General features: G+C 38.8%; 1 protein-coding gene across 2 annotated transcripts in view; it reads left to right on the top strand.

Annotated features, from left to right (window-relative positions):
• nell2a (neural EGFL like 2a) overlaps positions 1-27567 on the top strand; it is a 73420-nt gene that overhangs the window by 28792 nt on the left and 17061 nt on the right. For both annotated transcript variants that reach the window (XM_053318999.1, XM_053318998.1), the window contains exons 13-15: positions 10165-10290; positions 21243-21365; positions 22563-22658. In XM_053318999.1, coding sequence (XP_053174974.1) covers positions 10165-10290; positions 21243-21365; positions 22563-22658 — 345 coding nt within the window. The remainder of the gene's footprint in view (positions 1-10164; positions 10291-21242; positions 21366-22562; positions 22659-27567) is intronic.

The raw sequence follows: 27567 nt of genomic DNA, 5'->3' as shown, positions 1-27567 counted from the left end.
CAGCACGGTCAGGCTGAAGTCCTATTTTGCTACATGTATGCGTGTGTTTAGGCTGGAATTAGACAGAGGGGTGAGCAGCGGAGAAGTGACAGACTGTGTGATTGTCTCTAAATTGAACAATCAGTATAGTTCAACGTGTTGAGATAATACCATTATTCATCTCGGCATTGTAGAGGACTGCAGGCAGAGAGACATCTCCCATTGTTGTCTCGTTTTGAAATGCCCTACTTTAGAAATTCTCTGTCAGGATTGTTCAAAAAGAAGGGCTGCATGGGTGTTTTTGTTGTAGCAGTAATATGGGAAATGTGAAATGCAAGATGATATTCTCTTGAATAAAAGACGGAAGGGGACAAAGTATGCAACAGGATTTTATTTAGATGTTAAGTGTTTCCTAGATAGTGTCACTTACTTACTGTCTTTGTGTATTCATCAGGGATATTGTACTTTAATTAACATCATTTTGATTTATGTGCCAAGTTTAGTCAAATGGTTAGACTTCATCTGCAGTTCACTCGCCCACAATAATATAAAAAGGTCAATACAAGCAAATTACAACAACATAATTCTCTGAATTACCTTTAGTGGTATTTAGCCATGAAGATAGTTTAGTCAACAGTTTCAGTGAAATCTGTTTACAAGGAGTTGCACCAATTATCCAGAGAAACCGAGGCTTCTGGAAATATAAATAACTATTAACCTCTGTTGTATTGGTTTGGAGGTAGAAATATTGATGATGGATATCTCAGAAGATTGATAATTAATTAATTAAACTGCCAAATAAATGATAATTAAATCAAAACGATCTGCAGAGCAAGTATTGTTATATTGACATAATTACGTAATGTCTTAAAACTCTGTGTATCAATATGAATAGACCTTTTTAATGACAGGTGTTTAAAATGCCAAAGCAGGAAAAGCACAGGTGTAATTAAAAACATGAATCCTGGCTATATTCCACTAACATGGGCAGGTTTCAGGACCCTCATTAGGTGCATGTTGGCTCACTGGCTTGGCTTACTTGGACACTCGAAAAGAATGCAGTCATTGTTAATGTCAATGGTTGCATCTGTGCTCTTCCTGCTATGACAACTCAGTATATCTGCTGTGGAAAAGGTCTATAATAACAGGATGAGTTATACTGCCCTAGTGGGTGCAGCAAGAGTGAGAGAGATACAAACCAACCACACACACAAAGTTTAATTAGGCAATATAAATGAAAATATGTGTGGACTATGTGTGTAGAGGCTTTAAATATGAATATTGTTTATCCAATAACCAGATCTCTAATTTCTTACTGATAATGTGGATTAAATATTGTAGGCTTATTTAAATATGAGAGATAATTGTTTTAAAAACGTCTGAGCTACTTTCACACAGGCTGAAGTTTTATTGGCTGTAAGCCATGACTCTATGTGTGTGTGTGTGCGTGTGCGTGTGTGTGTGTGTGTGTGTGTGTGTGTGTGTGTGTGTGTGTGTGTGTGTGTGTGTGTGTGTGTGTGTGTGTGTGTGTGTGTGTGTGTGTGTGTGTGTGTGTGTAAGCGTATCGTGTGTAAACACAGGCCGATCCGATTGCCGCTGCTGTCTTTTGAATGTCACAAGGTGGCAGCAGGCTAATTGGCACTGACTGAAGAGCACAGCCAGCTCCGAAAACTCAATCACTGCCGGGATGAGCCTCGAGCCTCCGGGCCCCCCACCCCTCCACCCCCTACCCCACACCCACACACTCACAGATGAATCACACACAGAGGCAAACACATACATATCCTGACTGGTTGTGTATTTTTCACACACACTTCACCTCTGTGACCCCGCTGAAATGTCACCCAAAACAGACAATCCCACCATCATCCAGACAGTCCCCCCCCAGTGTAAATAACAGTATCGCAGCACAGCTCAAACAATATCCTTCAAATGTCACATGGGAGAAGTCACTTTTCTGCTCATTTTCCAGATGGGATCACATTGACCGCTTTATTCTCAGATGGAGTTTTATTCATTTCACTGCTGTGTGATGCTGCTGTGGACACATTACACCATGATGAAGGTGTTGGGTATTGCAATGAAAACCCCTACAAGATGTAAAATAATTGTTTCTTGCTGCTGTAGGTGACTCTAAAGTTTCCATGAGTCTTGTGAATTTAGGATTTTACGACCTAATTTAATTAAATGTTATGATATAAAATGCATGCTGTTTGATGAGCTGGTGATCTGTTTCATGTGTTTCACCCTGTAATAATTGCATTAGAAAAATTAATTAATTAATTAATTATTAATCTCATCTTAATTTAATCTCAGTGAATATCCTGCTCTAGATGTAATCAAAATGACTCTTTACTCTATATATAAAATACTGGTCCTTATGTACATCTTTGCCAACAGCACGCATGGCAATTATATTTATATGGCTTTACATTTATGAGGCTTTACATTGAAAAGTGTACGGCAGCGAATAATAGCAGCAAATAACATGTACAGATGAATATATTAAATAAAATGCAACAGTTAAACAAAAAAAATGTATCAACACATGGGTTGCAGAACTAAGTTTGATTTTGGCATAGAGCACCATTTCTGCTCCTTGTTACTCATTGTTTAGACCTCTGGCCTACAGGCTACACTTGGTCACAGTCTGACGAGTGATGGATGATGATGCTCCATCAATGTACATGGGGTGGAAAATCTTTCCCAGATTAATGAGAGTCTTGATTGAAAGCAAAACCCTAGGCAATGTTGTCTATGTGATGCACTGGGCTTTATTTAAGTAATGCCAAATCGAAGTGTGCTAAGTGCATGTTTAATGTGACATATAGACACACATGTACACTTGATACAGTAGTTCAGAGGCTGGTAGATGTTACTGTAGCACATTAGGATTCATGAGTGTTGTTGAAATTGGATGAGACTTTCTTCCCATGTGGAAATTGTCTGTGTAATGTGTTGAATATGCAAGAATTTTGGGGAACATATAAAGAAAGAGAAACAATAACACATGTTCACACACTCCAGCAGGCCCACACACTCCTCCCCTGCCTTTTCGTTATTTGATGTTCATTGTTCTAAGTCAGGTAGCAGGCCTTTAAGTATTTACAGTGATTGATCACAGTGTGAGTGTCTGGTATTTAGACAATGGCTGCGCTCTCAGAATGCAGATTTTCACTCTTGTTTCTTCCTAATTGGATTCTCTTCACTCAGTCATCTTAATTGGCTTCTGCTCTTGCCAAAATTGTCAATGACGTTTTGCAGTTTTGTTTTGGTCTTTTTTGAGCATGTTTTTTTTTCAGGAGTGATTGTCTAATTTAGTATGTTGGAAGGATACATAAAGCTATTTTTTCTCTTTTTTAAATCACCTAAAAAAGTACATTATATTTAGGCAGTGGTTCAAAAAAAGAAACAAGTTGCTCTGTTCCATTTCAAAGAAACTCATTTTGTCTGGAGTTCTTTTCTCATTGTGATTTCCTTTAAAGCAGAAATGAAATTATAATTGACTCTAAAGATTTCAACAGTAAAGGAGAAAACTGATTAAAAAACACCCCACTCCCTTGTCATTTGCAGCAATTTTCCTCTGAATGAAAGAAAGTGGAAATATTCAGATTAGTTTAGATTCTTGTCCCAACACAACTTGCAGCATCACAATATTCTAACAACCATAAATACTCAAAACACAACAAAGGAAAAGTCTATACCTGGGCTGTAAACACACAGAGCAATTTGAGCATCTCATATTTGGATCTGCTAATTTAAGATAATGTATATAACTGCAATACTGCATGTCAGGACTAAATGAATAATCAATTAATTTAAAGCTGGAGTGCAGGACTTTTGTTTCCCCCTTCTGGCAGTGAGAGTAATTGTGAGTGTCTATGTCATAGGCTCCATTATATCTTACTCTATCGCTACTGTTGTGGCAGTAAAACAGTGGAAACATTGTTTTGAATGTCACACAACCCCTGCAAAATGTCCGGTTTCATTATCAGAATTTCATCCATTCCCTCCAGTAAGAGTTGGAAAGTCAAGAAGAGAAGTGCCATTCAATTTTTTTTTTAGTCCCCATTCAAATTAGCTGAGGGCTAAATGGAAGTTAATCAACTTGGCTGACAGATTTCCCTCATACTCTGCCCATACAGCACTTTTTCAGTTTTGATAAAAATATTTTATTCTTGAAAATGAGGGGAACCAAATGTGTGTGTTTTGCTTTTTCAAAATATTACAATCCAAAAAACAAAGTAACAATTTTGATCAGGATTTTTTTCTTTTCTTCTTTTTTTTTTTTTTTTTTTTTTTTACAAGGAAAAACTAATTTTGAGGATGTGATAGTCACATGAACGTTCAACAGCAAAGCATATTGTTTCACACATCCTGAAAACCAGCTATGACTCAATATTTGATCTGGTGTCACTCTTAAACCAAAAGAGTCATCCTGTCACATCCTCCTCCTGACACCTTTCTCCACCCATGAGGAACCAAGGCCAACTGTAGAGATTATTTGCTGAGTGGGACTCTGTTTGGCCAGCAGGAGCAGCTCTTTGTCTCTCTGCTATATGTCTGGCTACGGGGGAACTGGCTAGTGAGGAATATCAGACAATGTTTTGGCAAGTCTTGTCTTTCTGCCATTTATTGAAAACCATCTGTTTGAGTAATTGAGCTGGTTAGGGAAGTGATGGGTGGATGAGAAAAAGAGAGACAGAAAGAAAGAGAGAGAGAGAGGGACTGCTAGTGGAATGGCACAGATTCGGTTGCCTTTGTGGGATATCCAAAGGCAATGGCAGCGTTATCTCCCTACTCCCAGACCTTGGTGTACTGCAGTATGAAACACAGATAGCGAGGACGCTCCCTGTTAGAACTACATGCAATGCAAGGGGAGAGGGATAAGCTTCTATTCCCTATTTACATAGTTGTGGGATGACTTGGATGAGCAATAGTAGGAATACAAAAATATGACTATGACTATGTTCGTTATTACTATGAACAATTATGACTTCCAACAACATAAATACAGTTGACAATAGCATGTATAGTATTACTGTATATTTGAATAACTAGATTTAGGTCATCATATAGTAGGTTGTCATATGCAGGCAGTTTCGGCCTGTATCAAGGTCAACAGTACTAGTCTATAGAGATCTTATCCAAAGTGCTGACATTACCCCTTGACTCACTGATGCTCTACTAGCTTCTGTAACTCAAAGCAATTTGGCTTTCAGGGTTTCTTTCATTGACCTTTCTAAAAAAAGAAACATGTTCCTGTGCTAAATATAAATTAGCTAAGCTCCTTCTATTAGAAATTGAGTCCTTTGTGATTTTTTAAAAATCACAAAGAAAATTAGGGAGAGAAAGAGGAGTATGACATGAAACGGAGGTTCTTGTTCGGAGTTAAAGAACCATCACAGTTTCATAAAATGTGTCTTACTCATTAAGCTACTTAGGGCACTCCACCCTTCAGGATTTTATGATGTTAAATAATGATTAATTTGTTCGGAATCAAAAATCTACAGCTGTTTCTCCATTTATTCTTTCTTAGCCTTATATTTGTTCCTTAGCAGTGCTTTCATGGACAAGTTTAAATAGGTGTTTTTTACTATCCTCCAATGGTTCTCATCTTGCTGTACTGATATGGGACTGTCATCCAGGGCATGTCAGGGCACTGTGACATCACTGTTGGATGTTTATAGGTGAAACAGAGCACACCTCTGACCACACCCTATGATCACAACTGCACATGGTGTGAAACACATGTGTTGTCAGTGTTAGTAGCAATGCAAGCATGATTTTAAAGTCCCCTGAAAAAAACCAATATTATATCACTTTTTGAAAATATATAATCCCTTTGTCAGTAAATGGAGTGAACTACATGTCATTGCTGCAAGGTTATGTTGTAGTAATGGATTTTCAATAGCTTGAATTATGATACATATCTTAGCAACTTTAGATGTTCTTACTTCATCACCACCCAGTAGTTCTGCTTTCATATAGCATTATGTAAAATAACTAGAGTAGCTCTAGATTACCATGATTATTGTCTGACAGCAGGAACTTAATGACCTCCTTTTTCATGAATAACTAAGATTAACTAATAATGCCAAGCTATTCACCCTCCTTAGGTTGGACAATGATTGATTTAATAGTTATGCTGAAATGTACAAAGGTGAAGAGAAAAAAAAACACGGCCATTTCTGGCCATCCATCGTGGCGTGACAACAGATTGACCCTGAGCACTCCATTCAGCGGTAAAAGCCGCCGCTGACACTTGGCCAGTCTTCTTTCCTTGGCGCATCACGTGTGTCCATGTGACAGACCAATCAAGAAAATGGAGTGCGTTAATGGAGATGGAGATTCGTTCGTGCCGTGGCACTCATCATCTCACCTCCTAACATATTGTTTCAGCAAACGTAACTGCTGTCACGAGGGGCAGGATGGATGGTGTCTTACAGTTAATAGGCTCTAAATCAAAGCCACCGCCATGGACAGCCAATCAGAAACCAGGAAAACTGTCACCTAAGACCTCAGCTCAAGGTTACCATTGCAATTGAGGACAATTTCCCTTACTTTCTTTCTCTTCTGTGACAGTTAATACTTTTCACAGCTTTTTCCTCTTTTTTTTCTACGCCATCTACATCTCTGTGTCTTGCTTTCTCATTCAGTTGTTCACTCTCTTACAAACTCTCCACACTTTTCACCACTTTGACTTCACACTGGCTTACCCTCTACATCTTTCTATATTTAATACACTACTTTTCCTGCACTTTTTTCTCCACCTCCCTCTGCCCCACCTTTAAATCTCACTCACTATCTCATATCTATGTCTTTCACCCTCTCCCAGGCTGTCTTTTTTCTATCTCTACAGTATAACTTGTCTAGTCTTGTCTAGCTCTTCTGATTACTTGCCCTCCTGTCTGCCAAGTCAAGTCAAAGTCAAAATGTATTTCATAGCCCACTATAATCCATCAGAGGGCTGCACAATAAAAACAGTAAGCACATTAGCAAACTATATAAAAACATATAGAAGTGAGATAAACTGCATATAAAGCATTATAAACAAAATATTTGATACATACAATGCATTTAATGAAAACAGTTACGAGCAGAATTAGCAGAATATATAAAAACATACAGAAGTAAGATAAACTACATTATAAATAGAATATTTGAAATATTTAAAAATGTATCAAAGAAAAAAGTGAAGTCAAAAACAACAATACACAGTATGTAGGCCTGCATAAGACTCAACTGTGGTTTGGTATTTAGAGCAGACTAAGTGAAGTTGAATTATGATGCGTCTGCCCTTCCCTCTACTTTCCCTTTTTTCTTCCTACCCTGTCTACATCTCTGTTTCTCTCTCTCTTCCAAAGCCAGTCACAGGTTTTAATTAGACTCCATTCATTTAGTGAAGGACACGTGTACTTTCATAGGTGGTCGGCAATTGTCTGCCTGCTTCATTTATCCGTGACGCTTTTGAAAAGCTAGAGGCAACACATATTGATGAAACTATGAAAGGAAGAGTACCAAGAAAATGTGAATGCCACAATTGTAGGCAGGTGCTGAGCTCTTAGTTTGTGGGGTGGTGGGCGGTGCTCTACCCAAGGACATGCGAGCCGAGTGAATGCCAATGCAAATCTATTGAAATTCAATTTCAAGTGCTCTTTGCAAAAGCATCTGGCACAGAACATATTCAGAGGTGAATGTCCTCTTGCGCTCATACAGACACCGAATACAGTGAATGAATAATAAATTGCTAATGTCAAGGACTGTGGAGCTTGTCTCTCACAAAGTTTCAACATTTGACCTGTACTATCAACAGGAACAAGGCTCTGGTGCACATTACACGTTCGGGTGTTTTTTTCAGTTTGACTTGTATTTGCATCGAATTGCATTTGGTTGCATCACATTATCAAGATTATTTTGTTTACCCTGGCAGTGTTGTGCATCTTCTGTCTGATGGTTTGGCATGCAGTTTAGAACCTAGAAATAGCTGTTGCCTTAGCAACAGCTAATATGGATCCAAATATGGAATCATGAGAATGAGATGGAAATACAAAGGACAATCTAATAAATTATGTTCTTAAAGCTGCACTAACCAAGTTTTAATTACTTGGGTGTAGAGTTTTTTTACACTAACATTTTGCCAAACAAGTTCCTATTTAATGAATCCACTGGAGACAGAGCAAAGTGGGAATTACCTGGTTCCAGACATCTAAATTGTCACCCACAGATTTTCTAACTATTCAAATGTGCATGTTAATGGTAGAGAAAGGGTTGATGAATCACAGCTTAATAAACAGGTTTGAGGATGCGGCCAACGTCTTTCTAAATAGCTAGCCAACTACGTACTATCATAAAAATTAGCGACAGACAAATGGTGACGTGAGAAATCGGCTAACATAAACACAATATTAGATTGAATTAATCAAGTGAAACTAAATGCTAATTCTCTGTTCTCTCTTTTTGAAGTGAGTTTCTGGCCACATGACAAATATTCAGTTGCTTTTTAGCTCTACAGTAGTCCCCCCTTATTCCATCTTTCTGCTGTTAAAAGCTGGGCAGGTTGGGGATGCACTCTGTTTGTCAAGCTTGCTGGAAACCTGAGATACTACTTGAGATATTCAACCACTCAACATTAAAATGTACAGAATGCCATGGCAAAATTACCACATTAGCAAGCTAAAAATGGCTAAATTCTGAGTAGAGAGTGGAGCTGGTTGTTAATTCTAATGGGTTAGGTGCTGCTACCTACCATCCTTTAACATTTTACAGTCAGTGTTCAGTATGGCTCTGGACCCCCACACAGGTCTTGTCAGTTATTCTGGTTGCTTAGACCATACGGGCAGTGCTCCAACTATGAGTTACATAACATTGTCAATAGGAGAAATTAATGCAACTATTACTTCTGGAACCAGATGTGCTAGTTTAGCCTAATTGCACTTTTTTTTAGGAATATTTGAAATTAAATTAATATCATGTAATTTCACTTTATATATGATGAATACATTCATTCAAATAGAACAATATTAACTATTTGAATCAAATCAAACTGATTGACATCACCTGTTAAAAAATGAAAACACACACCTTTATCATTGTTACTGGTACATTTCATGACCTCATATAATGCACAGCATAGGTTGGCTCAACTCTGTGAATAACTGAAAACACCAGTATGGGTACACAGAGCCTTTCAAATTAATTTGGCTAGTCGCATAACTGTTACCCTAAAATAATTACTCACACAGAATACAAGCACAGGGATGCACTGAATGAACAGTGGTAGTCTGGAGGAAAGCAGCTAAGCCACTATGTGCAGTGCTTCTCTTTGAATAGATTGAAAAATCGAGTGGTGCAACCCTAAGTGCTTCAGTGCCCACCTCTCGTGAACCCTCTGCATTTCGACCTCTGTCTCTCACTGATGAAGACAAATAGCCCTTTCCCACTGGCTGTGTAGGAGCCTTTAGGAACCCTCTGTGGCAAGAACCAACTAGGACATACTGTAGTGTACAAGGTGGTTCCCGTGCAATCCTGAATCTGTTTCAAAGAGGCACCTAAAATAGACCACAATAAAAAGCTGTGGCCGTGCTGTAAAGATATATCCTCCCTATTGAAACTCAAACTAAGCAGGATTTTCCTTTAAAAACGGTGTCTACATGGTCTTATAGTCTTAGCCCTTATTTGGAAATGAATGAAAGACAAAGGCAATTATGGCACGCTCCAACATATCTAATGAATTCAGAAAGCCTATAAACATCCACACCAACTTTTTAAAATAAGACAAGCTAAAAAGACAGATGCAATACTACAAATATGTACACCAACAAATATGGTATATGAACTTAATGTTTGTGATTGAACATCAGAGTATTACAAACAAATATACTAAAACCGAACATGAGGCTTGAACTCGAGATCTGAGGCTTGAAGTATCGATGCAGAATATTGATTAAAAATGACAAGATATTGTTTGATCTGCAACAAAAGAAGGTGTCTGTAATCTACTGTACAATATTTGCATATTTTTATGTAAAAGTGAATTGATATATAAGACATAACCATTTACTAACCTTTTAATGAGAAGGAAACAAAACATAATCCAATAAGATAATTTGACGTCACTGCAAAGAACATTGTGAGAAATGCAATTCTCACCAAGCTTACCTTATCTCTCCTCCTTCTCCTCAGATATTGATGAGTGCGCTGAAGGGAAGCACTACTGCAGGGAGAACACCATGTGCGTTAACACTCCTGGCTCCTTCATGTGCATCTGCCATACAGGTTACATCAGGATCGATGACTATTCCTGCACAGGTGAGTTCCTCTGCTGGCTCCATGACAGGCAGGCAGGAGTAAAGTGGAGAAAGCTCTGTGTTTCTTTTGGATTTGTGAACTTTCAGCTTCCAGAGAAACTTTTTTTTGATGATTGTCTTGTTTTTGAGACAAGAAGAGATGTGCAGGATAGTTGAAGAGATTCAGTTGGCCATTTCTAAATATATTTATTACATATTTCTAGTAAAAGAGCTTTTAAGGAGATGAACCAAGGTGTTTGCAAGTGAAAAATGATTTAATTTGCATCCTTTGTCTTACACTGGAGGATGATATTTGATTTCATGATGATACATTCTGCAGCCAAGAGACATACAGACTTCCAGAGACAGAGAGAGGAAGAGGCAGCCAGACATTCAGATATAAACATAGTGAGTCGTCAGAGTGCAGAGAGAGATTGGATGAGAGAGTTATCATACAAATACTTTACAACACCTGTAAAAGACACTTGGCCATGTGCTACACCGGCTCTCCCTATTTTCGTTCATCATGTTCCAGACGGCACCTGGTTAGAGACACTTCTTGGTGAATCTGTCACCCTGCAATTATACACGCTCTGTTCATTTAATATGCACAAGGATGAATGTCAGAGTTTGATTTGCTCCTATTGGTTTTGCTCCTATTACCACTAGCACATTAAAATAAAACAAACACACACACACACACAAATCAATACCAGCCACACTGCTTTATGATTCAGCACGAGGTAGTGGTAGAAAAAAGATTGAACACTGAGAGAAAGTGTTGAATCAATTTTTCACTGCATTCCCTTTGTTTAGATTACAAAGCCCATTTCTCTGCCTCTCTCTCTCCTGCTTTGTTAAAACTTTAAATTTATCAACTCCATAATTACACATATTTATTCTATACGAAAGCGTTAATGTGCATCACTAAACTCTATTTTATTGTGAGACAAGTCTTTGTGTTTCTGTTTTGCCTCACTCCAGCATATTAAACACATAACACATACACACACAGGGTGTAAAACAAGCCTGATTCAAGGGCGGTACACTTGGAGACATAACCAAGTACTGAAGCATCTATCTGCATCCACTGAGAGTAAACTCTTAGAAGTAAACTCACTGGACCTTCTCCAGTTTTTTTTTCATTGTGGTGAAAATACCACAGAGCTAAGGTAGGAAGTGGACTACTAAAATAGAGCAGATCTAGGAAAACAGCTCATATTTTCTCAAGAGAAGTACCTAAGAAGTAATCTAAGATGAAATCTTATATTGTAGTCAGAAACATCACATGTTGTGCATTTTGTGGAGTTGATGGCGCTATGGGAGGATGCAGCTGAAATGACTCATGAGAGGAAATGGCTTAGATATACAGGATTGGCAGAAGAGGCAGTGGAACACTGTAGAAAACCAAATGTCTGTCTGGTGGAATTTGGCTGTAGGGATTTTGTCCCTTTAAACTGAACTGGTTATAAGAGGGTAGAGCCACAAACAAACAATAAAAACATGGCAAACACTGCAGCAAATTCCATTGAATGGTAGTAGGTAAGAAGATGATGTTAGCTGGTGATGTTATCGAAAGATTTGTATCTTGCTTGCAAGGATGAAGCAGCTGGAGAGGCATGGTTGGTTGGATTGCTGCCGGTGATAGCTTAACCTATTGTATACAGGCATGGTTGGTTTCAGGATCCCTCATACAATATGGGTTATTTATTGTTAGTCACAGAGCTAGATAAACAGTGATGATGGCTGGATCAGCTATTATAGCTTAGTCTATACAGACATATAATATATTAGTTGTTTTTTTTATTTATTTGCACAAGGGTTAGGGTTAGGGTTAGGGTTAGATTATAATGACAACAAAACATTAAATGAATAGTGACTAAAGTGGATTGTGCTTGAGATTGTAAACACAATCTACTATATTGTATCCAACAATATAATATACACACGAACCAATTGCTATTAACAAGCATAACATAGTATTCAACTCATATAAAATGCACCAGGAGAGAGAAAGTTCACAAATTAAAAAAATGTAAAGCAACAACAAAGGATCAAGAGCAGTTAAAGGAGCATTAAATCAATCAGAGGAGTTTCTGATATAACAAGTGACTATTTATAAGACAAATGGAGCTAGATAAGCAGGACTACTGAGCATGGCATTCAGATGAAACTGCTTATCAAGTCAGTGGGGTCAGCCAATGTGGGGTCGCCTGAATGCAGATGAAAGGATGGGTTGCCATGATCTGCTCTTTGCTTATTTAAGGGTGGGATTCAAAGGTAGTTTAAAGATACTTTAGGTCTGGGTTAGGAAGTGGACTCACCTGTCAGTGGCCTCAGATCATAGATTTATGATGGCACAGCCTGATATCTGCTGCAGGGCACGATGAAAGATCAAAAAATCATTTAACATCCTAGGCTTCCACAGGAATGCTCACCCAACTTCTGGCACATTTCATTATGTGTGTGGATAACGGAGGACATGCCTGTTGCTTGTTGATATGCTTGCAAATCTTAGCTTTTTAAAAGCAATTCCCATAGCTGGTGTGAAAACTTTTATCCTTTGGAAACTTTACTTCAAAGATTAAATTCAGGCCTATTTGGAAGTGTCAGAGTGTCTGTGGACTCCCGACTTGTCTGTGTGTGTGCACAGTCCTCGGTCTACAGTCATCTGGTGTGTGAAAGTACTGTACTGTGCTTGCATGTGTGATAAGGAGAGAGGAAGTCATGGATAACCTGAGAACTAGAGAGACTGTGAGTGGAGGCGACAGACCTGTATGTTTCTGATCACAGTTGAAACCAATGTCAATTTCAAAAGTAAACCAAATCAATCTAAAAAGATTGTGTTGGATGATTCACAGTTGCTGACCTCTGACTGTGTTTTGGGTAATTGTGGTAGTTACCGAACATGCTCATAACAGCTTCTTCTGCTACAGTTTGCCTTCAGCTTACGCTAGATGAGACACACTTCATTAAATATGAGAGAAAAACACCTATGCAATGTTATGTAGATTTATCAGATTGTGTGGAAAATATATGAAAAATCAGGGGTAATATAAGTGAAATACTGTACACTTATTTGCTTTCTTGTCTCACATATTTCTCCATTAATTACAGTATGAAGCTAGAGCCATAAGGCAAGTGCACTAGCTTAGCATAAAGCCCTAAAGCAGGAGGAAACAGCCATGCTCTGTCCAAATATCTGCTCACTAATTAACACGTTACATCTCATTTGTTTAATCTGTACAAAAACAATAATGCAAAAACATCACTTTGTGGTTTTTAGAGGAAGTTATATGCTGTAACTGTTTCTTGGCAAGCACAAGCTACAGTAGGAGCAGTTATTCCTCTAAGTTACTGTCACTGTGATTTGACAGTGCACAGAAGTGTTGGACAGAATTTCATCTAGCTAACAGTCACACGATGTTAATTGTGTTTGAATTAAAGTTCTGGAAGGCAGATCTTTGAACTTTGGATAAACAGGCTAGCTGTTTCCCTCTGCTTCCAGTCTGTTAAGTTAACCACTCTTGGCAGGTTTCACACTTAGCACACAGGCATCATAGTGGTATCATTTTTAACTCTGAAGTGCAAAAATCTTTATTTTATCCAAATATTGGATTTCTGTTTTAAAAAAATGTAATGTTTATACATGAATCTGATAAGGAAAAATACAGGATGTATCTGGAAAGATGAACTGCCAAGGTTTACTCAGTGTAGAAACACAGAAATACTTCTGTAGGGTACAGGTACAATGGTATGGTAATGGTACAATGTCTATTTAAAATTATTCGTTTGATTTAATCTGCCAAATACAGGGCCACATGTGTAAAATACATAAAAAATCAGAGTCACTAATCCCTCTCGAAAGCGATATCTGTCCTTCAAAAATAACACAGTGTCATTCCACAGTGATGGGTGGCAGATCCACCTTATTCCTCACCAGTTGTTTGTATCTCGTGAAACACGATGCTAAGTAGCTCCCTGTGTGACTCATTTCCGAAGAGGAGGCAACGCACTGCATTTCCTCTGTGTCTGTAATTAAAAAAAGCAATTTGAATCAATGCAAACTAACTCAGCGGCAGCAGAGTGAAGGGCCTGGCTGCCGCCGTGCTGTTCGCCAGAGGATTTACTGTAGGCCCGCAGCTTCCTGCCGTGCCATTGGAGTTTGAATTAAAGCCGCAAGACTCAGCGACACAACAAACACCCGGTGAAAACTCCCATTTCCTGCTCCATCTGGGCCCCCTGCAGAGTTTCTCTCTCCCCATGTCAATGGAAATCAGGAAATAATAGAGCAAAGACAAGGATGTGACTTTTTGTGAACAGGCTTCTGAAATACATAAACAAGTTAGAATTGAGATTGAGATTTTTTTTTTTTTTTAAGGGAGTAACAAATGCGCATTCATCTCTTTCAATGTGTTTTTTTGATTTATTTAGTGAAAGAATACTCCTTGCTTACTCAGTCCTTTTCCATATTATCTTTAGACAGCCACTGCACCTTATATGATTTCACTCACTGTGTTTTCTTTAATCTTCTGAGCTGCGGGCAAGTTTTATTGTTTTACTCATTTGTCTTTCTTCCACTGTGTGCTCATTCCCAAGATTCACAATGAAGATTAATACCCCCAAACCCAGTGGATTAAATTGTGTCACTATATTTTATGTAGTTTCCTATTAAAATGCCTTCAAGTCACTGTAGTGGAATACACAGCTATGCGTCTCCTTATAAAAGTCAATTTATGTGATTAAACCAAGGCTTATGCAGAGGCCTGATGTAATGACTTTTTCCTTGCTTCAGGCAAATTACCATCGTAATCTTCCCACTGAGTTATTGGACTATCAGCTCCCACACATCCACCATCAGAGCCCAGAGTGCTTGATTCTGAACACAATCACTACTACAGCTGCATCTCACCTCTTAGCCAATATTAGAAAGATGAGTTATAGCCAAATTACATGTCAACAATAACAATCAGGGTCCTTAAATGAAAAAAAATGAATCGTGAAGTACACACCACAGCAGTTCTCCTCATAGGCTACATGTTGATATGCTGAGTTTAGTGTCGCCTCTCTAGTCCTAGCAGTAATTGACAGTAAAACTAGGAATATGCTAAGCTATTAGCTGCAGGAATCTGCTGTTTATTAATACCAATTGAACATCTGCCTCTTTTTGAGGAGAGTCCAAAGAGAGCTTTGATTCTTCTAAGTTGCCCATAGAAGAAATATTACAGCTGTGGAAGGAAACATTAAGCCATCTCCTTCAGTACCCATTGACATTGTACATTCCCATGATATATGAGCGTCTTTATCATCTTCAATGGCTTTCATCAATTAACGAATTGCAAACTCAGCAGGAACAATGTTCCAGTATTGATAGCCATATTTCCACATTCATTACAGTGTCATATGTAAACCAGTCTGCCTAGTAAAGAGGATTAAGTTGACTGTGGTTCATTTCATGGCTCAGTGTTTATGCGCAGAATAGTGGATTAAAGGACTGATCTGCAGATTTAAGCTTGGGCGAAACAGCATGGAGCCCTGGTTATATTTCTCCTCAGCTTGTCAAGGGGTCAGTGAGCTCAGACAGAACTCTGTATTTTATCAAAACCACCTGCAGTGATGGAGGTCACAAGTTCCGATCCCAGCTGGTGGTACACTGGAACACACAGGCTTCATGTACTTGTTTAAATGAAATATGTACAACCAAATGCCCTGACACAGCCAAGGCCCTGTATCTAGTAGAGTCTTTAGCAAGAGAAACATCCCCAACTTTCTTGTGCCCCTGTCTTTGACTCACACTTTATCCTTGATCTTGAAGGTCAAGATTCCTCCTCTTTCTTCACCTCTACTCTTCGTCTTTTTCCCAAAGTGCTGAGGTGCTCCTCGCTCAGTGAGATTAGCAGCTAATCCATGAAAGGTAGCGGATTGGTTGTGCTCTCCCTTGAATGTTATTAAAGAAGGCTGTCCTGAGGTGTGCGTGTGTGCCATCTGTACGTGTAAAAGCGCTTGTGCCCAAGGTGTGTATGCGGGTTGTGTGTCCTTGTTCTAATCCTGTGATAACCAGACCTAGGCCCCTGAGGCATGAGAGAACTGAAGGAAGGATAGATGGAGAGGAGGAGGGAGGGATGGACAGAGACCAGAGGTGGAGCAGGGGGTTTGTCAACAACAGAGATCAGAAAAGAAGACTTTCAGTCTGGTGACTCAAAGGGTCTGACAGCTGAAGGGGATTTGGACAAACTGGGGTTTTTCCCCCTTTTTCCATGATATCCAAGTATATGAAAGGAACCTGAGCAAACTTGACTTAAAAGTCTTAAAGATTTGCTAAAAGAGATGTCTTTGGCATTTAAACATGTTCTTGTAAACCAATAAAACCTTTACATTATGGTTTTCTTATAGGAGTGTCTTACATGTTATAAGGCATTTCAATAAAAACATTTGCAAAGTCAACTGTAAAAAAAGCATTTCAAATCCTACATTGTTTACATGCCTGTTCATCAGCTTGCAGTCTTCTTTCTCACCTTTGTTGTCGAGTTGCTAAATTTCTTGGTGTCCCTTGGTGTTCTGCTATCTGTCGGTCAGCAGAATAGTGTGAAACCAGCAGCAGGAATGGGTATCATACTGCTTGTGTGCTTGCCATGTGCACATTACAAACAAAACAGGGACACGGCATGCTCCACAGCACTACTAATTGTCAAAAACTCTACAGGGTACTTTTAAGTTTCATACTGATGTCAGAGTAAATGCTATCTTTGAATAATTACTCTAATAATTCCTTTCTTTTGGCTAGAAATTATTCCACTGGTCTTACTCTTCTTTTATTGCCCTTGTGTTTGAGCTGGAAGAACAACACTATTCCTCCTATTCCAGTAGTACAGTAAAACAATGCAGCGAGTTTCCAATGACATCCAACTTTTGGCACACAAAATGTAACCCAGAGTAGATGCTTTGAGGGTGCAATTCCTTAAAAAAATAGTTTTGGTTTGTTATTATCGAAATTAACATGCTGTTTATGTTAACAATGCATCTTTGGTGCCTTAAGGAAATGTATCCGTAAAGCACATTTCCAAATGTAATCATTGATGAAATCATTCATTACTTTCAATAAAGGGATGCCAACCTTTCTCCACACAATCAGAATTCCAGGCTCTGTGTTACTCTTCGCTCTTTTGTGGTTGTGTTTCACCCAGGCTCACTCTGTTATTCTAGCAGACAAACTGAAGAAGGTTTTTTCCTGACATATGTATCATAAGATCACTGTGCTTTCAAAGGCCTGTAATCTCAAAGTCAAAGTCGAGGCTACAGTGTTTTCAAGAAAGCAGCCTGAGGTCAGACCTGGCTGAGGCTGGTGTTGTTTTGGCAGAAGGTGGAGGGAGTCAAGCAGGAGGAGAAACAGCCAGCTAGAGAGAGATCCCTGGTGACAGGCTGTACATAATTGATTGTTTATCTGTCTGCAGCCTGAGCAGCAGCAGTCCAGCGAGGAAATACCTCTCTCATGTGAACGCACGCACATTTTGAGGATTTTGTTGGTGATTAAATTTAGAATCGCTTACACTGCTCACGCTGTAGTGTAATAAGCCTAAATTCCTAAAATAACAAAAGTAACCAATACTAAACTCTTGTGTGTGTCATAGGATTAACACACGCTCTACACACACACAGAGCTCCTGGTTGCTCTGTTGCCCTGTCTGTTGAGACTGACAGCTGGCTGTTTCCTGCTCTGGCAGATGTGACCTTGGGGAATAAAACACCTTATTCTCTCTCCTGTCCTGTGCTTCTATTACTGTTTTTTATATGCCATGAGCAGACTTTAATTCTGTCCAACAGCAGGTTTGTGTGTGTGTGTGTGTGTGTGTGTGTGTGTGTGTGTGTGTGTGTGTGTGTGTGTGTGTGTGTGTGTGTGTGTGTGTGTGTGTGTGTGTGTGTGTGTGTGTGTGTGTGTGTGTGTGTGTGTGTGTGTGTGTGTGTGTGTGTGTGTCTGATGCAGCAACAAGAGCAGAGCAGCGGGCCCTCCTAAGTGCCCTTCAATCCATCTCACACATACACACACATACATCATACCCTCGATGGAGGAGCTCATCACAATGTCACTTTCAATTTGGATGAGCCCACGGTCTGTTCAGGAGATATAATGGATTGGATGATGGCAAGGAAATGGATGATGTGACTCAGGTCTTCTGCTACAAGCATTCAGATTTCTGATTCTTTCACTCTTCAGGTGCCATCTTTGAGTCCTCCAATCCCACTGTCTTGCACAATTGTATGCATTTAAAAAGTTCTGGGAAAATAACCTGTAAGAAGGCATTACAGACAAAATATTGTATCACTGTTGGTGAGGAAGGAACCACCTAATATCCGAACAAAATATGCAAGAGAAATCAGCTGATAAAAAAACATTTATTTCCTTACCCTACCAGGCGCACTGTGGCCCAGAAATTCACTAAAATAAAAAGAAACAATCCAAACTGACTAACACAAAGACATTTAGTTCATTACTTTTCATTTTAGCAGCCTCGGAATGTTCTCTCTGCATTATAAAAAGATGGGAATAGGATATGAAATAATAAAATAAGATAATAATGACCAAATTACTGAATGTTTTACAAATACTGTTTCTGGAAGATGAACCTTTCATGAATCTGCTTTGTGTCCTCTGGGTCATTGCCAAATAGATAGTTGCTACATAAAAAAAGAAGATTTTACAAAGGTTAAAACAGGTCCACAACATTTTCTGCACTTCAGCTGATGTAGTGCGCAGTAAGCAAATGCTTATCAGAAATCCATATTTATGTGAATCTCCAAAATAGGATAGAGGAGTATTGTTTTTTTTTGTGGGTCTAGGTGGGATAAAGATCTGCTTTTGTGTTCAGGGACAGATGAAGGGTGTGCATTAAACTGCCTGTTTATATCGCAAGTAAAAGGCTTAAATGTTCTACAATTCTTTAACCATTTAGTCTCTTTCTTAAGTCAGCATTAGAAGAGATTTTCAAATAAGGTGCTTTCACAGTTCGAGTGTTGGAGGTATGCAGCAGGGATTAAAAATGAAAATGTAAAAAAAAAAAAACATTGCACCATGTAAATAAACATGGGGGAGGCTCTGGGGGGATAAGGCCAGGTTCAATAAGTCAGCACACACCGATGCTCTCCAGTTTAAGGACGGCAAACATTGATCGTGTAATCAGTGGTGCAAAAGGTTAGTTCACAAGTTTGACACACAGCTGTGGAATTGCTCCAGCTGATACTAACAGAATGAAAATTGGTTAGTATTCAAACAGTTAGCTGTGGTTGCTGTGTAATATAAGCTGTAAATTGCAGATGATATGCCCTTTCATGACAGCTAAACATTATATTATGTCAGATGAGTAAAGTCTTAAGATCCAGCAGCCTCCAGACAAATCTAATCACATTTATCTGAGCATACAGCTACTTGACAATAAATACTGATATGGAAAGCATCATAAAGATAAGGAAACGCCCCTCCTGCAGATTCAAACTGGCTCATTTATAGCACTTTGAAGGCCTATATGTAAATGATGTTTCCTTCCATATAAGAAATGGTAATAATAAAATGTGGAACTCCCCAATAGTTATCATATATCTGTCTTATGAAGGTTGCACCAGATGCAGGCGATGATATAACACAACTGCATTAAAATAAAGGTTTACTCACCATTAATAATATCTAGCCTTAATTGTCTACTATCCATAATTGCCACCCAGCAAACAAAAATAAATACACTGCTAGTTCAGTTTGAGTAGGAGGGACACACATTACACTGAAAGGAAACATTAACATGTATTGTAAGAATATTAAAAAAGATTGCAGAGCACTACTTTTAATTAGTGTCGTAATTGTGTGCCCTGTATAATAATCATTTTATGGACTTACAATAGATATTATCTGGTGAAGTGACTTAATGGGGCTATTAACTCTCTCTTCAATTACATGTATAACACTACAATAATGATATTTAATTTTATTTCTTTAGTGTTGATGTTACAATAAAATTAAAGATTTTATCAAACAATACAACACCCTTTTTTAACTTGCTTAAAGCTTTATTAACACACATTTCTTTTCTTAGATGTGTTATCATAATAATATGTGTACTTGGACTTTTTGATTTGTGTATCCTTGAAGCTTTTTTGCATTTTAATTTTGCCACATTGGTCTCTGTGTCCTATTCTCTTCACATAGAAGGGAAGATATTTGTTTGCCAGTTGGACATGGGCTGTAGCCATTAGTCAAGCTTCTCAATGGGATTTTCATAACACACCATATCACTAACTCCACAGCGACAGGCATGGGAGCTCGGGTGTCCTAGCTCTAAGGGGACATTTTGTTAATGCTGGTGTGAAACTTACAGAAAACATTTCCCTGGGAACTGAACGGTCAATTGTGCAAATTTACAACACTATAACTAGAGGACAGTGGCTCATAAATGTGAAATGGAACATATTAATAAGCCCAAGCTGCTACCACACGGATGTATATGTACCAATTAAGGAGTTTATTTTTAGTTGTTATAGAAGCCATTCATCATTAAGACACTTCCATCCCTCATATTGTACCAAACAATTGTAGCAAATTATAGTAAAACATCTGAAAAGATTTTGCTTTGACAGATCATGATGCCAAATGGAGAAATAGCTTGTCCTCCAGTTGGCTGTTTGTCACTGATGTCTTATTACTAGACTAACAGCTGTCTGACTATTAAGTCATTTAATCCAAGACTGAGTCTCAAATTCTGTTTTTTCTTAATGGAAAGTGAAACAAATTACCAGCCGGAGGCAATCATTTATCATATTTACAAGGAAAATAAACATTTTGCTTTCTTTAATCAAGTGTTATTTTCTTGATGGTTGCAGTGGTTTGCAGATGTGAGCATAATATATCCAAAACTGTTGCCTGTATGTACTGTATGTATATGACTAAAAAGCTTGTTGGGATCAATGAATATCATGTTTTCTTGTCTACAGAGCATGATGAGTGCCTCAGTGGACTCCACAACTGTGATGAGAATGCCTTGTGCTTCAACATGGTTGGAGGACACAGCTGCTCGTGTAAGCCGGGCTACACCGGCAATGGGACAGTCTGCAAAGGTAAACACCACCGTAAAAACAACACTGACAAACACTCACTGTAAAGCCTCATGTGACCCTGGTTTAGGTCCTTTTATCTGTCTGATGTTGGAGTTCTATGCTCTTACTAGAAAATTGACTTAAGCTATTAAATCAATCCGCTGATTAGAAATCAATTTAAAGGGGAACTGTACTGTGATTGTACACATAAAAATCAGAAGCAAAAATACTCTGAATATAATGTCTTCTTAATCATAATGTGGAGGATCAGGAGATGAATGATTCGTGGCTCAGGCATCAGTCTGTTTTTAGGCTTCTCTTCACTCATCATTAAGGCTAATTAGAACATTTGGGTACAGAGAAAATAGGATAAAAGCTATCAAATTCAGATATTTAAAAAATGAGGCCTCACAGTTCTGACTTCAGTTTCAGGGTATCTAAATATATACTAAAAGTGGCTTTGAATATACTGAGGTTTGGTTTTTGGTTTGAGAATTTGCTGGTGTGAACATAATACTTCCCAAATAGGTTCACAATGTATACAACATCACAGTTTTTAAAATGTTCCTTTCCTCCTCCAAACCACAAGTTTTCCATAAAATCAGCAGCTATGTTTCCTCTTTGACAAAAGGTCATTGTGTCAGTCAGTAAGGGACCAGTTGGCAGGAACAAGGAGCCACAGACACCAAAAAAAACGTTTTATTTACCCAAATGCAGAAAAAACTATTAAAAGAAATGTACCTTTCACCTTCTTTATCAAATTTTATTTTGGTTAATATCCAAGACCACTCTGGAGGAGGTTTCTAGAATTTGACAAAATAACCCATATAATGACTTTGACCATTTGAAACACTGTTTGGTGCTTCTTTTACTGAACAGAGCTTCTTCTGTTTTGAATGATTCTTTCTTCTGAGCGAGCAGGGTACGATTTGCCTATGTACATTTATTTCCATTGTATTCTGTCAACTTCAATGACTTCTTTGTGGTTTGGGGACACATTAACTAATAGTCTACCCATGGATAATGAACATTTTTGAATTAACCTTGGTGAGATGCATTAATCACGCACAATAATATCATGAGAACCTATAATGAATCACATCACCAAATTAGCTCATATTCTATATGCAAATACATATGCTGCTGCTGGTCTAATTACATAGTTAATGCTCGTTAATCTTCGTGAGTAATGGCTCTTCTCCTCTGGTTTACCTCTAGCTATGTGTGACGGATTGTGCCAGAACGGTGGGACTTGCGTGTCACCAAACAACTGCGTTTGCCAGCAAGGATTTACTGGGAAGAGATGTGAGACAGGTAAGAGTTCATTTCAGTTGCACTCCTACATTTTTCTCCTCAAAAATAGCTCAGGTTGGACTTTTAAATGTGTCGAGCTGGGACAAGAAGTAAGTAGGAGAGTTAGCATGAAGTGAGTGGGTGTTTCATATTGTTCAGATCCAACAGGAAAAGGACAAAAGAAAAGAGGCTATTACCATAGGAAGGAACTTAAGATCAAAGTTGTTCTTTTAGTTATGTTGGCATATCTACACTGTTGTTTAAAAAAGCCAGTGATTACTCTTACTTTGTTGAGCTGTCTTTACTCTGACCTCGACAAAACAGCTGATCTGTAAATGCTGAGATGTTTTCAGTGCTTACCCTATGCTATATTCACTGTGGCTGTGTGTGTGTGTGTCCGTTATATCTGTGTGTGTGTCTGTGCTCCATGGTGAGTAATGAGCTTGTACCTCTTCCAGTGGCACGATGGACGATTTGAACTGCAGTTGCAGCAGTATGGGAATTACCCCATATCGAAGCCATTATTAATCAGCGTGGCATCCCTGCTCATAGGCTCCATGCCACATCCAAATTACAATAGCACAAATTCTCGATGCACAATATACGATAGGGCATGATAGCTTAACTGAGTATTAAGTCAGTCTGTTTTTATTGCAAAGGCCATATCACTACTTGCTCTCATGCATGGGAATACATCAAACACAATGTTGTGATAAGACTCAGGGCTTTGGTTTGTTTTACCTCTGCAGTGTTAGTGATTTAAGGTAACCAAGAAAGACTATAATCCTCATGGTTGAGCTAGACACACGGTATGTCCAATCTATTGCAGCAACACCTTTCTCATAACCCATTGCAACCTTTCATGGAGTGTCCTTCAGGAGAAGCAGCCCAGCTAATAGAAAGTCAAGTCATGACAGTTCTCGTGTTTAAGTGAGGCAAACTGAGCCTTTCTGCTTGCTCATTGGTTCAGGTATTGATTGCACATAAAGGACCTTTTTTTTTTTTTTTTTTTTTTTTTACGAGGCATCCTTTTACTGCCCGTCTTAAAGTAAATGAATTTCCTCATGGTGCTGCTCTGATGCTGAGGAAGGAGAGAAAGTGTGTGTGTGTGTGTGTGTGTGTGTGTGTGTGTGTGTGTGAAATCTACAGAGAATGTGTTAACACACCTAACCATAATGACTTATCCTCCTCCTCATTTTTGTGGCAGAGAAGGTTCTGAGGACCTCGTACCCTAGTAATGGCACAGTCCAGGCAATCACACATTTCATTACCTTATATAGTGTTTTAGATCCCTGCCTTTCTCCTTTTGTCTCCCTCTGTCGCTTCACTCTCTTTTGTTAGCATCTGCACCTCAATAACAGTTGACAATCCATCAAAGGACAAATTTTACGATATACATTGATTTTGTCCAAGGTGATTCAGTCAGATATCTAAAAAGAAGAGATTTCCAAATAAATTAGTTTTGTTGGAAAAATGTCTTTGTTGTAGATTTTTTTTCACACATATTTCCATTTTATTCAGATCAATCATACTGAGGTTAGGTTTGCTTAGGTCTTTGTTTTGAAATAATTGATTTCTCCGTCTACAAAAAAAGAAATTATTACTTGCTTTGTTAAGGTACAAAAGTTAAAAAAACTTTATTGTGGTCGCTCCTCATGGTCAAAGAATCACACATAGAACAATTTTGCCACATTCTTCTTCGTCTTCCTCATTACAGCTGTGCTCAGTACTCAATAAATAAACACTGTCACAAATGCAGATTTCAGTTGGTTGCAATCTAAAGTAGCGAAAACGCAACAATTCTTATTTTCTGATGATTGTATGCTAATTAAAGCATACTTATATTGAATTTTGAGCAAGTCCGTTCCAAGCCCAATAAATTCTACACACTGCACCTTTAAATATGATCTTAAAACACAACTGGTTGTAAACAGTTTTCTTCTAATTACATTTGTCTATTTCTTAGTCATGCTGTTTGGGGGATCAGGGAATGAGTGATTGGTGGCTCAGGGATCAGTTTGCTTTTAGGCTCCTCTCCGCTCATCATTGAGGCTGATTAGAATTCAAGGTTTGGGAATGTGAACACAAACAAGCTCTCACGTGCATGCTGAGACTTTTGCACGCACTTGATGCCTCAGGCAACAAGATGTTTGTCGCTACAGCTGCTGCTGCTGCTGTGAATGTGCACGTCTATCTTTCGCTTCCTTCCCACAATCTGCCTCCCTTCTCGATCTCGTCCAAGTCAGTTCTGTGACAGCTACCATCTTTGTACTTTTTTTTATTGTTTTAAAGTCCAGGCCCACCATCAGGGCCTTTGCTACAGGGCTAAAGCCTCTGGCACAGTTTAGAGACTTCACCAGTTATTCAGTGTGAAAGGGGGGTCTGTCTCACTGTCTCTTCGCAGTGTGACAGCAGCTCCCAGCGAGGGAAGTGTCTACTGGAGAAGCTTACAGAGATGTATGGGGGTTAATGTACTGTAGGATATGCTGCTCCACTGGATAGAGGGAGGCGAGGGAGGACAGGAAAGACGTGGGGGGCGAGAAGAATAGTTTGGGGAGAGGAGAAGGAGATGTACGGTAAGAGTGACAGATGCAAAATTTGAGGAGGGAGAGAAAAGAGAGCTAACAACTAAGAGGGGGGTGAAAGGAGGTGAAGTGGAAAGGAAAATACAGAGATGTAGGGAAAAACTGACAGATGCAGCGATGGAATGGGAAATGCAAGGAGGGATGGGTGGTTAGAGGGTAGGGGTTAGTGAGTTTTCTCTGCATTTGGATGCAGAATGAGGCTGGTGGAGTCGTTGCAGCAGGAGGAGGAGAAGCAAGGGTGGATGAACATGGAAAAGCTTTCACTAAGTCTGGGCTCCCCACCCCCAGAACCCTGTGAGCTTTTAGAGGCCTCCCCAGAGACTCAACCACTCCTGCTGCAGCAGCGGCAGACTGACGGCCTGTCATAAGACACCGAACAGGAGCTCTTCAAAGCAGTGCAGATACACACACGCACACCTATGAGCGTGCACACAGACATTTACATATGAGAAAACGGTCACAGTTTGCGATTGTCTGCGCCATTTTGGATTGTTGTACATTATTGTCTTGTAATGGGCATATGTAATATTTTGTGCTGGTGTGTGTGTGTAATTGTACAAATGTGGATGTGTGTTCATGTGTTTTTGCCTTCTATGTGTCTGTGGGTCTGTTTGTGTTATGGTCTTTTTGTGACCGTGTGTGCGCTTTTGCTGGCTTGTCATTACTATTCAGGGGGAATGGATGGGGAGGGACAGGGGACACGCAGTGCTGACAGACACCAGCTAGTGGAGAACTCTGACACATCATGAATTATGCAGTATAAAGCTGCAGCAGGCCACATACACTTCAGTCATGGATATAAATGTACGCAGGGCCAGCCATGTAATGTGTGCCCCGAACAAGCTGCATAGTCAATATGGTAGCCCCAGGCTAGCACTGCGCCTTATATGGCTCGGGTGAAAAATGGTCAAATGTTGCAATGTTAGGTTTATATTTCAGCAAAATGAGTGTCCATTTTCTCTCATTGCTTGGAGAAATTCAGGGTAAAAATGTGTCACCATAGCTATAGTATTAGGATTTTTCAGAAGCTAGAATATGTATGGAAGCTTGTGATGTTTTGTGTTAACTTACAGGACTTAAATGCTAGATGAAGTTATATATACAGTACATTATTTATATGAAGTTGTCTTTGTTAACTTCTGTAACAATGACTTCATTTTGGGCTTTTTTTAACTGGATTCATGCTGCAAGTAATTTATATGATTACTGATTTTATATTTTATATGATACATGTGAGCAGGTTAATGTATAATGTAAACCTAATGTGCTTTGAACAAATTAGCTGCTATAAATTGCCCTAAAATCCAAATTAAGGCCTGATGAAATTAATATAATAATTTTTCAATATAAAGTCACTGATAATAAGGATTAAAAACAAATCAATTACGTTGATATAGTTTATACTTGTCTATCATGTGCTGTGAAGGTTGTTGGGTAATTGCACCTTTGCGTTACCAAAAAAAGAAGAGAATGGTAACACAGTTTAGCAGATATAACTGTGTACAATGTAAGGTCATTTAAGACAAATAACTGACTTCATAAATATTGAAAGGAAAGGAAGATGAAAGATTTTTCTATCCTCAGTAATTTGTCTTTATCTTAGCCAAGGCTACTACTTTATTTATGTTTTGCATTAAAATATATTCACTCATGTGGTATAAATGCCATTTTAATACACAGAGAGCATAAATTAAATAAACAAAACCATTAATACTTTAAATAAATCCTCTGAAGGTGTTCAGTCCTCTTAAGATAAGTGGGCAGGAGGGACTCATAATCTATGAGTCTAGGAGTATCTTTAGTTAAAATGCTTTTAGAAAATGTAGTAAGATGCATGACAGGGCTTTATAATTATCTTAGCTTTAAGATGCTTTTAGGAAACAGAGCCCAGGACTCTAAAGATTTTTGAAATAATTGGGCCCAACATCTGTGAACATCCTCTTCTGTTTAGGTCTCAGATGCGTGTATATCGACTGAATTGCTGAACTGTTCCTATGAGATGAATGGGGAGGTAGCCCTTTTATTTCTTTTATTCTGAGCTCATTATATTCTGCTTTCAAGCCTCTCTAAGCTTATTAGGATGCTTGGCCACCAGTTAAAATTTTCTGTCACTGTGCTGTCAGTCCTGTAACTAATGGCCGTCTCCACTCGTCCTAGCCTCTCAAAGGATGCTGTAGGCTGCTCACAGGAGAAAAGTATTTGATCAGATGCTTTGGATGGATGCTGTAGGCTGCCCACAGGACGCTGTAGGCTGCTCACGGGAGAAGAGCATTTGATCAGATGCTGCTGATGGACCCTTCTCCCTTTCATCTTTCCATTCATCAGCAGTCTCAGGTCCTCACGAG

This window comes from Scomber japonicus, chromosome 5 (assembly GCF_027409825.1).
Source record: "Scomber japonicus isolate fScoJap1 chromosome 5, fScoJap1.pri, whole genome shotgun sequence".
Taxonomy (NCBI): domain Eukaryota; kingdom Metazoa; phylum Chordata; class Actinopteri; order Scombriformes; family Scombridae; genus Scomber; species Scomber japonicus.
Note: the sequence above shows the minus strand (reverse complement) of the source record. Positions and strands in the feature narration are given on the sequence as shown.